The 13,800-nt window shown below is 36.6% G+C and overlaps 1 protein-coding gene across 4 annotated transcripts in view; it reads right to left on the bottom strand.

The window, feature by feature from the left end:
- The window catches only part of LRBA (LPS responsive beige-like anchor protein), a 411,064-nt gene that overhangs the window by 256,692 nt on the left and 140,572 nt on the right, over positions 1–13,800 (bottom strand). For all 4 annotated transcript variants that reach the window (XM_056360770.1, XM_056360786.1, XM_056360779.1 and 1 more), the window contains one exon: positions 12,310–12,418. In XM_056360770.1, coding sequence (XP_056216745.1) covers positions 12,310–12,418 — 109 coding nt within the window. The remainder of the gene's footprint in view (positions 1–12,309; positions 12,419–13,800) is intronic.

Raw genomic sequence — 13,800 nt, 5'->3', positions numbered from 1 at the left:
GAGAAGCATTTTGCAATGATTCAAAATTCGTATCACTGATACAGAAGGAATAATGATGTAACAGTAGGATTTTTCAAGGGCTGGGGCAGGGTGGGGTGCAGGGAGAGACAACTCAGGAGGGATAACAGCATTCTGTAAAATCATGTGGTATGAAGGACCCTTTCCAGGTGAGTTGGCACAAATGCGTTCTATAGATTCTTACAACATTAGATGAAGTGAAACAGGCCAAAGAGATGGGGAATGCATGCTGTGAAGGTCGTGTGTGATAGTTTCCCAAGAGCTGGTAAACTCTAGGGATTGGCAGTCTTGTTGAACCTACAAAACATGATCAATCCAGAATACTACGTCTGCTGAATCTATACACCACCGCAAGCACATGCCAGTACCAGCACCAGCTTCTATGACTCAGTCAACATCCAAGACAGCGACGGCTACCCTACACAAAGAATTGTGTATGTATCCCCATGCAGCAAGGACCTTCTGCAGGACTTTCTGAAGCTACTGGAATAAACTCTTCATGACACTGGAGTGTACAGCTGGAGTCAGGCTCCTAACCGTAAGCATGTGATGGCATTGTGTGTAGTTATCAGCTATTAACAGTAACAGCTTTATTCTATTAATTAAAACAGTATAATGAACAGAAGGTGTTCTAAGAAATACTGGCTGTGATCTGCACCTCCCCTGCAACCTGACTCGCTACCAGGGAAAAGGCATTTTGCAACACAACAATGAAACCAAGATGCCAGTACACTTTGCAGTTAACTCAGTGCAACTCTTGGCAAAAGTCTATGTGGATTCAGAGTTTTACTGGGCAAGTGGGGGAATAATCCCTGAAGAGGTACTGGGCACATGGCCGTCATTTCTGGCGAGCAAGAATCAGAAGTCACTTCAAATTGCAGAAGAGTGGGAGTGTATTCTGGAAAAATGTTTCTATGTTCACCCTTGTAATAAGCTCTTCCTTAAGTATTCACAGTTTGAGGTAGGATACTAGGATTGATAACAGACTTCTCAATGTGATTAGTCTTGTTCATCCATGTTGCAGTAGGAATCAATCTTCTAACAACAGAAGCAGGGTGTAACTACTAGGATGATCTAAAGTATGCAGATACCGCCTTAGAAGAAAAAAGCCTAGAAGACTATAACTTAGCCGAGCAAAATGACGCAATACGGGATAAATAATAGATTAAAAAAGTAAAAATAAATGAATTAAAAAAACTAAAGAAAAAAGACCATTGAAGCTAAAAGATAATGACCACAAAATAACAAAATGTTTGCTGAATACAAGTAAAAATAAATTAGAAAAAGTTTACAACTGAGCAGAATATTTAAGTCCAACTTGCCATTTGGAATAGTGAGAAAAAATACCTTCAGGTATTCAGACCCTGAAGATCTTTTGTGACCTTCTTAGAACCAATATCAGAATTATTTCAATATAATGTCTTATTTAGATCAAACCAACTTAAAAAAAGCACGCAGTAGAGACGTGTACTCTCACCAGTGGTTTTTCTTCAAAGCTAAACAACTCCTTAAAAAGGTACATAAATAATCCAAGTTATCTTTGAACAAGAATTTTAGGGGAAAATCTCCAATCAAGCACAGTAGGATCTTTGCTTTGTTAATGCCAGAAATTTACACTCTGTGTACACTATATTACTTCAGTCAAGAGTATTTTAAAATCAGTACCTGGCATAAGCTACCATAAAAGTCTGTACATGAATAATAAACAAGGTAAACACTACTGATTTATTTTTCATGAATAGGTGAGAACAACATTTCTGATAGGAACATCTAAGTTGAAGCAAGAAAATCCTTAGTGAGCTAGTTTAGTTTTCATACTATGAACATAAAAAGATACAGCAAACATGGAAAATGTTTTTATGGACAACACAAAAACTGTATAAGAAGATACAATATCAGGGGTTCAAAGGAAACATATTCCATCCATGAAAAGGCTTTTTAAAAGACAAAAACACTGGAATGATTAAGGTGCAGAGGAAGAAGGCTGTAAGAAAATGGCATTCTTCAAGAAATCTGTTCAAAGAAGGGAAACAGAAAAATATGTTAACCATGGCATGTAAGTTTTAAAAACAGAACGAAGCAGGCCAAAAGAGTTTGAGGTACACTTATATAAAAGGCATAAAAGGCAGTAATAAATTATTTTCAAACAAATTAGGAGCAGTAGGCCCGTTAAGGTATCTCTGTAGAGCTAATAGAAGATCAAAGGATAAAAAGAGCTCTTGGAACACAAGACCACCACAGAGAAGTGCTAGCAGAGAAGTTATAAAAGAAAACTGACAAGTGACCAACTGCTAGGACCAGACGATATTCACTCAGGTGATCTAGAAGAACTCAGGGATAAACGCAGCTGAGCCATTAGCTACAGCGTTCTTGCTCAAACTGCCTCAGTGCCAGCAGAATGAAGTATGCCAAATAGACTCTGGAAGACATGGCAAAAGTCTGAAATTTATAAAAGGCAAATTAGTAGCTGTGTTTAAAGCAAAAAGCAAACCGTGGAACAAACACACTGGCAAAACTCATCACTGCTTTTGTAAAGGGAAGTCATGCTTCATTACATTTCTTTCAACAAGCCACTGGAGACACAGACAAGAAATAAAGCTCGCTAATAGAATGCCAAAAAAATATTTAAAGAAAGGCAGGGTGTGGTAGGGCATATGGAAACATCTTTATGTTGATAAAAATTGATTAAAACAAAGGAAATGGGTTTTAAAAAAAAGAATAGTCTTCAAAGTGGAGGGAAATCACCAATTCGGTGGTGATTCCAACACTGTGTTTAGAAATGGCAGAGTGTGGAAAAGGCATCAAGTTTTGCTAATAGCTCTAAATAATTCCAGGTAGTAACAACAGCAATCAAACATGGAAAAATGCTAATGCAGTGACTAGGAGATAAAACAACAGGTGAAATTCATATAGGGAGCTGCAAATCTTTGTCCAAATTGTCATCCCCGCCACCTGAGTAGACCCAAGGAAGCATCCCTATGTAACTGTGCTGTTCTTACACTTGTCCCTAGGCATGTACTTTAGTAGAAACACAGTGCTGAGTTTGACGGACTTTTGGTCTAACTCAGTATAGATACTCTTGAGTCTCAGCAAACTATTCATCTGTGAAACAGTAGAACAACATTATTAACATTAACGCATAAAAAAAAGCATGGAATTTCAAAGTGGATTGTGTTAACCTCCTAAATGATTTTGGATACTCTAAAGAAAGTTCAAGTTATTCAAGTTTAGTGCCAGATTGTTTCATATTGCAGAAAATTAGCAGAACCTCTGGCTCTGTAATACCCCAATAACTAAGAGATCTTCATCTGATTAGTTGAGCAATTCTGATCCCAAGTCAGTATTCACAAAGAATTATCTGTGATAAATGGAACTTACCTATAGAAATACTGCACATATTAATATAAGACCAGACATCAGTACTTCTGTACTAGTTTTCTGAACACATGATCACTTCGAAGTAACTCAGTAAGCCGCTGCTGTGGAAGAGATAATCCACAGCATAGACTATTATATTTTACTCACTTCTTACTGTGTATGTTTTTACTTTAAGAGTTATTTTTTCAAAGAAGTTAAGTAACAAGTGTGATGCTTAGAATTTGTAATTAAAAAGAAAAAACAGAAACCAATTCTAATAAAGCGCCATTTGGACATTACCTTATTTACACTGATTAAGCTTGCAAGCATGCAGTAATTATTCTGGATTTTGTGTGTTACTTAGCTAGCTAGCGAGCTAAACGATTTTAAAGAAACAAACAAAAAAGCCAAAAAACCCCCCACCGAACAACACCCTATAAGCCTTATGATTATGAATTTCACAAAAAAAAAAAGATAAGGTCCACTGCCACAGCAGTTCAAAAAGAAATGTTTCTTCCCAGGCTACCAGAAGATGGATCTCTGCAGAAGCATACAAAGACACGCTCCCTTCTTCTTATTACCCTATTTTCTTCATGCCTATGCTCTTTCAATTCAGTCATTAAAGTAGCCAGGCAAAATTACAGGAATTGAGTCTTAGGTTCCTTCTGGCAGAGGTGTGTTTTTTGTTTTGGTTTTTTGGTTTGGGTTTGTTGTTTTGGGTGGGTTTTTTTAGGTTTCCAGGGTCTACAAATACTAGAACAACAAGAATTCCAGAGAATGTTCTGCTAAGACTTCCAGAGCCACGGAGAGTAGATTAATTAAGATAATTGATAACTCTCTAATGAAAATAATCAGCTGTAACAGCACTTACAAGAGGGGGTAAAAAGTTTTTAGAACAAGGGAAAGTTTATCATTCACAGGAAGTGATAAATAAGTAATGTGTTAATTATATAAAAGGAGAGAAAAAAGGCCATAAAAAGTTAAAACCTCATATAGCTAATATTGTAAAATGCTGTGCAGAAAAGACTCATATCCTCATGAGATTCCTCAGTTTTTTTCAAATTACACTTTGTTTGTAAATGAAACAGCACAGATTACAAGAGGTGAGTCTCAACAACATTCTGCCACTCATCAATTGTAAAGCAATAAACTTCATTAGCATCAGAGAAACGAGAGTAATTTTTATATTAAATAACCAGTTATGAATCTATTTCATTTCCATAATTAAAACGATTTGAAAAGCCCAATAATACACTGATACTTACTAATTTAATTCTTCACATAGTTTGTCTCATGATTTGCCAAAAATACTACCCAAAAATGGTAATGAAGATAGCATCACTTCTTGTTTCATTAGAAAAGTCTATATGAGCAGTTGTAAAATAAATTTTCTTTCCAGCTGCTTCAGAAACAGTATTATTGTATCTTTTTATAGTATAGATTTTAGACATATTTCTGTAATGCATTCTGATTTAAAATTGAGATATAACAAAAGAGATGTCACAGCATTCCAGTGCAAGTTTGCATTCCTTCTCCTCCCACTGTTTATTAAAGCATAGTGAAAGCGAAAACACAATTTTTCACTCCTCCTTTCATAATCAGGCAATAGTTTACCCCAACACTTTCCAGAGCACAGGGAAAATGTTATAATGTTCAAACAGAAAATTAAGTTGTCATTTCAGTATCCTTTGACTCACATGAGACAACGAATCTTAAAAATTGCCACCTCAGGAATATGAGAAATTTAATTTTCCAGTTTGGGGCTTGTCAACGTATTGCAGTAGAACAAAACTGGTCAGTCCTCCAATGGAAAAAAAAAATATTCTTCCATGCTCAGCACTCTGTTGAAGAGTTTATAATACCAAAAAAAAAGTGTTTAGAAATGAAAAGTCAAAATTTTTCTTCCTTCTACCAACAGATGGTGCTAAGATGCCTAACCTGCCCAATGCAAAGGGCAGCATTTGTTTAAAAATCTAAACTTGAGAGAGAGTTAAGTCCATTCATAATGAAATGTGTAAAGCCTTATTACCCTATTTCTATAAGGGTATAACTAACTACCCTTGTGCTTCCACATACAATCTTTTGAACTATAACTTTTGGTTGTGTTACTACAGGACACCTACAACTCACACTACCCATTATCTTTGTATGTTCTGTAAAGATTCATTGCTTATAACTCACACCACTAGACAGAACACCCATGGAAATTATTGCAAAATCTTTTGTTCTAATAAATGAGTTCATTACCATTGTGTGGAATGACCTTCATGTAGAAGGATGTTGTAAGAACGTCAGAAAGATTTTTTTGATGCACCAGTTCTGTAACAAAGCAGCTTTTGCTAAAAACATTGGAAAATTACATGAAGAATAGGGACTCAGTCAAGGGTTAAAACTTTCCTTCCCACAGTAACTGTTTGTTACACACAGAAGTAACAATCATCTACAGAAACTACAAAGACACCAAATACCATTTCATAATTGCTTCAAGGGCTCTCAAACATTCTCTTTGACTCATGGGTATTCTGCCAAAATTGATTTGCAGTACTTTTTAGTTACTTCCTCTGATACAAATAACATCTTCTAATATTTAATGCTTAGTACACCAGAGGGGAAAAGGTGCAGAATACACAAGATTATCAATCAACAGAACAACAGAACCACTGAATTTTGTCTTCTGCCAAGGAAACAAAAAGCAAATAGCTACAGTCAAGCCACTATTGGAACGCTTGCCTAGCCTTGCATCTTATCTCTGTCAAGGCAATACTTCTATTAACATTAACGTTCATTTCTCAGCATGAGCCATGAAGTAAAACATTCAGTTTATTACACATAGCCTGTAAATTGATACTGAATAAGAATTAAAACTGTGAGGAAGTCCAACTCTTCTGCATGAAAAAACATAACTGAACAAAAAAGGACAACAGATTTTATAGCAGCTGGAAATGCTAGATTTAATTATTGGAGAGAAATCATGCAGAGAAGTTAGCTGCCTAGCATGATTTATAACAAATGCAAAGGGAAAGTCATGTGAAATACTCAGTTAATCAACAGAAACGGCCAATTACAAGAATGCCAGCACTTTGTATTTCTATGAATGATGAGAATTTGAAAAAAATAAGATCAAAAATTCAAGGGAATCACACCATAGAAACTTAAAAAAAAAAGACACATTTTGAAAAGGTAGGTTGGTTTATGAATTACAGCAATATTTAAATCTTCCTGAAAAAATTACCAAAGCGTATGTTTTCCTCACAAACTCAGAATGAAGAATCCTTGTCCATCCATTCTAGAAAGTTTTTTGAAAATTACTGTGTTGCACTGGCCATTGCCCATTGCTCCTCTGCACACGCTCATAGTATGCAACATTATGAATGGTTCTGTATTTTAACTTTTCCCCCCATTTTCTTATTGTTTCACGTGAATCTTCAGGCAAAATACCCCCCATGCTGCTGGAAGAATATTCATCAGAAATACTTTACACAAGCACTGAGATATGGTATCACAGATTTTGGTCAAAATCCAGTAATGCCATGCGAGAGCAAACTATACCTTCACTGGAAAGATGAAACACTCTGATGCTTGAACAGTCCGGGCCTAAAACACTTGCAGATTTACATATTTAGAATTCTATAAATATGTATATTCACACACAAATACGTGAAGAGATTTATATAAGACATGCGACATATCCAAGGGAATGGGCACTCCTGTCATAAATTATAAAATAAAGTCAATTAGAATACAAAATTCCCTCCCCCTCCTCGCACCAGATCCAATTATTCTCGTAGGCCCAACTCCGCAGCAGCCTGCTGACAATCTGAGACACAGTGTGAATCACCACATTTTTCAAGGTCATTTCTAGAAAGCAGTCTAGGTGCAAGCATGAAACTGGTTGTTGGAATTCAGACTTAAAGGGTTCCTCTTCAGGATTTTCAGCTCTACCTAACACTCAGGTTGAAATTTTGAAAAATGCCTAAGAGACCTGTGCATATAAATCCCAGGAACACTGGGCAAAATTTAAGGTTGTAAGTTTTTTAATTGTTGTGATTTAACAATAAGTTATATTAGGAATGCTCAAATTTCTGCACGCACAGTAAAAATGTGTGCTTCACTGCCACCTTACTAGAGACATAAGTGGAATATCGCTTCATCAGGCTTCTTTGAGGCTTAATCACATTGTAAAATGAGTAAGTATGTCTTGGGTCTCCCTATGACCTCCCTGTAAGTCTACATTCATAGATGTAACTGCTTATAGAGGTAGCACTGAACACAGAAGTGAAGGAAGGATCAGAAAAAAAACCCCAAGAAATGAAAAGGTTGACCTTTGTACTCAGCCACAGGAAAACCTCTCACAACCAATCCTTCACCTCCAAAGCAATTTCTTTCTGTCTTTTTTTATACCACCAACTTAAAAGAAAGACAGCATGACTAGTTTGCTCATAATTTGTTGTTACTTATGTTATCTCCTATTTTCAAAAAAAAGAAGTGGCCAGGCACCAAAGAGGAAGACTTTTTTTGTCTTTGTCCAGGCTGCTGAGTTGTAAGGTAGAGCTCTCTAGAGAGGGTGGGAGATTGCATCTTCCATGATGGAAGCTGAGCACCTCCATTTTGAAGAAGCTTCTGGAGTGCGGGTATGCAGAGGCAAGGGAGGGGCCTCTGCAACACAAATGGAGACAGAGACTCCCAACAAAAAGGAAGACATGGAAAAATAGCCAAGCCAAGATGACAGTTGCCCTTCTTGCCACCAGACAGAAGAAGTGGATGTGCAGATTTTGATGCTGTTCAAGGCACTTTATTTGAAGTTTCTGAAAAAGAGAGAATTAAATTTCTGAAAGAGAATTGCCTTGAGAAGACATAGGAAGAAGAGGAAAGATTTATTTTCAAATCCTTTTAATTTAAATCTGTCTCAACCAGGCACTCAGTTTCCTGCATATCTACAATTACAGCACAAACTGGAACAGTATGCAAAAAAACCCACCCTTGCTTTAAAGACACTTCCTATGCTTTTGGCCATCTTACTTTGTGGAAGGGGTATAGGCACTTTCGATGTTCTGACCAATGCAGGGTCCCAACAAATGGCGACATGGCAAAGAAAGGCCCAAGCAGACCTTACACAGCAAAGTGAACACGTCACATTTGCTGTTCTTCTCTGTCTCCTCCTGGCTGTGAAAGAATTGATAGGTGGGAACTTCTCATCCCATTTCTGGAAAGAAACATCTATCCTATACTTCCAATAAGTTAAGAACCAAACAGAAGTGCTACCTCCCCTTCTAGACCCTGTGAAACTTTAAACGTCATATGACAAGTACGTTCTTCCATCACATTTCCAAAGTGCACAGCAGTGCCCTTCCTTAGTATTATCCACTTTCCTTGGAGATTTTTCCCTCCTTTTACAATGACCATCCCTACCCCATTTATAACCAAATACTACACAATAACTTACCTACAGAACTTTGTTACGAAGCTCGTCTAAATTTCCCATTGCTTTCTCCTGCCTCTATGTACCCCAAATATCAGACTTCAGTTTTAAATAAGGACAAGGTACATTGCCTTTTCTTTTAAAATTGTCCTTGTTTAAAAAAAAAAAAAAAAAAAAAGGAAAGAATAGAAAGAAAATGTTCTATAGAAAATTTTGTAAGACCAGATTTCTCTATATCACTGTAGTGCAAACCTGTCCAAAACTGACACAAATACTGCAAGGCTCATCTTCATCATGACTTTTAAAAATGGGAGAATTAAAACTAGGTCAGTAAACATACTATAGATCTTGAACAAGAAATCTGGGAGTTGGATTTTTGCTGACTCAATGTTATCATGGAATATTTAACGTGTGATCTGAAATATCAGAAATGCAAGTCGGAATAAAAATGGCTAACAGTTATTGCCACATTTCTTATCTGTCTCTGGATCTTTACCCTTTGCTCAACCAGCCTCATCTCCTTTTTCCCCATAGCTCAGGTGGCAAAGCTTGCTTCTCATCTGAACCATGCATGCTCATCCCAACTATTAAAAAAAAAAAAAAGTTGCAGCTTTGCAACTAGTAGTTACCACCATCACAAATTGTTTTTAAATGGGATCAAAACCATATTTGCATATACCATTCTTCAGGGTTAAATGTTATAAGATACTACTATTTTCAAATAAATTGTTTCATATTTTTCTTACACACAAGATCTGATCACTGTCTTCAGATACTGCAGCAGGGAAATTCCTCATCTTAGGACATTATTGATGCAAAATATTTACATCAAATTTTAAAAGAAATTGGAAAAATTCACAGCAGAAAACCCACAATAGTATTTATTAAAGACATGACCTCTGGTTAGGGAAGTCTCTGAGCTGCAGTTCTCTAAGACAAGACAGATTTTATAAAAGTATAGCCTATCTGGTTCCTTGTACGATTGCTCTTTTCTGGACGTATGCTACGGCAGATGGGATACTGCATTCAATGGACTGACCAAGCAGAATCTCTCTCCTGACTGCAAGAATACCATCTTCATTTCAAAGAATTTCTCAAGAACAGATGGAATACAAAGCAGTAAAACAAGGGAATGGGTGCACTCAGGTGACCAAACCACACAAGTCAGGCTAGCCAAAACAATCTTTAGCTTAGGGCTCATCAACTGCTACTCTGCTTCCTTACAGGTCCTCAGGTTGGAAAAATGAACCAGAAAGATCAAATGCTGTATCAATTGTTTTGAAAGTAATTTTTCTCTTATTGGTGAGTCCTTGCAGTCATATGCCCATAAGTGTGTCACGACATGAGTGTAAGGACAAAAGCACAAGCTTCGTCATCAACACCCTTTCATACAATGGAAATATACCTACCAATTCAATACACAGCATGTCAGCAGCTCAACACAGCACAGATCCATTCCCATGAAGTGATGGAATGGCTCCTGTCTAGTCAAGAGACAGATCCGTTTCTGGGCATGACAGAAGAATGGCAAGTTTTCTATAGCCTGCAGCACCACTTCAAAAGGCTACAAAGAATACCACGGCTAAAAAGTACCAATGTGTTAAGACAAGTCAAGTGCACCCGACAGGATGCATGAAAGGCAGTCCATACCAGGGACGGATGGAACACAGTATACAGGAATTCTGACTGTTGGCATGATACCTGCAGATTCAAGTGGATGTGACTAATGGTTCCCTCCTTCACAAAAGAAACACTGAAGTCTGCCACAGACATCAGTAATGCTAGCTTCATGAGACACTAGTTTTGTTATTTAAGAATTTTGTAGAATCCAATAGTTGTATATCCTCAATACACACACCTGTGGAAGTGATGCTAGATTTTTTTTTCCAACATAGTAACAAAACTAAACTTGATAAACAGACTGCTGCTATTTTAGTACACTAGTTTCTGTTTAAGTTCAACCTGATGAGTTAGAACTCTTAAGCCATCATACTGAGATAGCACAGATTCAAAACAGCATTAGCTTAAAAAAGTACAGCCAACTCTTATCCTAAAGAGTTGCCACAGCAAAACTCAAAGCTATATTAAAAATGTAAGTTGATGCTCAGTGTAAATTTCTTCCAGACATCACAAAAGGTGTCTTGAGACTGAAATAAGGCCAGCAGTGAAATTGCCACTAAACAACTGTATTCATTGACAACCCATATTTACATGACAGGACCCTTTACTTCACACCGATTTCCCACATAGGTGCACACCTTGGCAAATAGTTTGCATCTGAAGAAAAAAAGTAGGCTGTTCATCTAATCAATAATGCCATGTCATGCATGGAGCTTCTGCATAAATCCAGAGGAAAAGATGTCAAGCATGTCCCACTCCAATGGTTATCAGGCAATGAAGTAAAAAGATGCACTTTTCATCTCCACAGGACTGTCGCCAAACCCTTAATGTAATAAATGAAACATGCCTGCTATTTCACCATTGCAAAGTGGTACTGTAGATATCTTACAACATCTCTGTTTCCAGGAGGGGGTAACTAGCTCTAGATGAAGTGCAGATATGTTATTAAACAACGCACAGCTTGAAACCTGGGGCCAACACAGATGACCTTTAGAACATAAGCACTGTCTAAGACAAATATGCTTTCATCTTTGGGGAGTATTTTTTCAAGTAAAGATTTAAGAGAAAAACAGTTTAGAAATACGTTAAGCACAAACGTGCCTTCAATCTCTTAATGCTTCATTTTAAAAACATAACCACAAGTAGTATCACATGTCAGAAGAAAAACTAAGTACTCTTTAAGCAGAATATTAGTGAATTTAGTGATATTTAGTTTCATTTTCATTTAAACAACCCAATAATTAAAGCACAGAAAGGATACGTGACATGACTGAGATCTAGAACTGGAAGTATGATTAAAGTGATTCAGAAAAAAGTCTTGTATTTTTATTTACAAGTCTATAAAAACAGAGACCATTATTCCACTTTAGAATTTAGAATCCGTTAAGTGGCATGAAAATATGAAAACATAACAAAACCATAGAAGCACATAAAATGTAAGGAAAATGGTTTTAGAGATAAATTAAGTGAAACAGCAAAGAAAAAAGTAATTTCTCATCTTGCACTTAACAGGCTGTTATCATTTATCTTCAGTAAGGTGGGGTTTTTTAGAGTTATATCTTGACTGTGATGTTAAGCAGCTTTAACACACACAAGGACGTTTGCTTCATGGAAAAGAGCAGCATTGCTATGATAAAATTCCTTCCCCAACAAACTATGGTTTGCAGATCCTGGCAAGTTCTGAGCTGTTCTGCACAGCCTGTTTTTCCATCAAAGTTAGTGGCAAACTATCAAAACACCCTACAACTGCAAAGCACTTTTCAGGATGGAACCTTCTGTGCCTGAAAAGCCTGTATCACACATTGGAATCCTCAAACACAGTGGGCTCGTTATGTTTTAGTGTTCTGGGTTGGAGTTTTTTGTTGGTTTGGTTTTAAAAACATTCCATTTCTTACCTCAAATTCAGCATGGCGGTTAATATCTTCTGCTCTCTGTCTGCTCAAGATAAATTCTGCTTCATTAGCCACTCTTACCAAGTGGTCCTTCATGGTTTGACTCAGCAACCTGAAGACAGAGAATATTTAAGAATTGCCTCGAGAGAATGAAATCCTAAAATAAAAATCTGTAAATACAGTATATGTGCAAATATTTTGAGCTCTATTCCATAACTGACTTTATTGTGTTAAGAAAATGGTATAAATAAGGTTGAAGAGTGATTTTCTGGCAAGTAGTAAAATTGTAGTTCAATAGTAAACCAAACTAAGTATTAAACAAAACGTAAACACTCTAGACAGTCATTTGTTTTATCTGAAATGTAGACATGTAAGAAAATCTTTCACATACACACAATACAATATAAAGAAAAGTAAGCAGTTTATATATATAAACACCCACAGTGAAAGCCCTAATGTAACTGATGTAATGTCTAAATAAAAAAAATTGTGAATTGCACTGCAAGATAGTTTTTTCTCCAAATGTAAAAGTGGAATTTTATGGTAAGTATACATTTAAGTAATATTTTCAGGATTATAAAACATCCTCAGTCTCAAAAATGAAATGCTAAGATATACACTGTTCCAGGTTATGTACAGAATAAAGCTGTAATTCAATCTGAGATTTCCGAGGCCTTCGTAAACCCTAAGTTTATGAATGGCAGCAGAGCCGACAGATTGAATTACAACCCAATTATTCTGTGAGTTCACATATTGTTACTAAAAACATTTCCTTTTTAATTAGTTACACTGGGATTCATAAAATTAAAACTGGCTATACAGCAGCAACACCGTTTTAGAAGGTGCAGTTTCCACAGGATCACTCAAAGACACCAGATAAATCCACTACAGGCTCTACCGATTAGTTTTTCAAAATATCTGTTATTAAAGCTTTTTCTTTTCTTTTTTTTTAAAAAAAAAGGTTTTCAGTTGCTAACGTAGAAAAGAGTAGCAGAATATAAACCCGCTTGCTTGCCTTTCACATATAAGCTAAAATACATTTCAACAAGTTCTGAGTCTACTGAGAGCCTTTCTTTAAAACCACAGGATCTATTACGCAGGATGCCTTCTAATGTATACAATGTCCATTTTATCCTCTAGAACTTAATTTATCTGCACTAAGGCTCCACCTGTCTCTATCTGTATGTTTCATAGTATGGCATCAATGCTCTGCTATGTCTTTTCCTATCCTATTCACACAATTGCAGTAGACTTGCGACTTCCAACGAGAAGAAATCCAGAGGCAGAACACCACCTGAAGCTCTTTGTTCCTTGCCTGTCTCACTGCCAGGCTAGGAACACTGCAGCACAAGAGCTAAATGAAGCCATATGATCACAAACCAGTTAAGTCAGTGGATTACTGTCTCCCCATGGATGAAGCCTTGAAAAAAGAAATATGCAAAATTCATTGTTTGAAGCACGACTTCACCTTCTGTTTGAGGAGGCCTGTACAGA

The sequence above is a fragment of the Falco biarmicus genome, chromosome 1, assembly GCF_023638135.1.
Source record: "Falco biarmicus isolate bFalBia1 chromosome 1, bFalBia1.pri, whole genome shotgun sequence".
NCBI lineage: Eukaryota > Metazoa > Chordata > Aves > Falconiformes > Falconidae > Falco > Falco biarmicus.
Note: the sequence above shows the minus strand (reverse complement) of the source record. Positions and strands in the feature narration are given on the sequence as shown.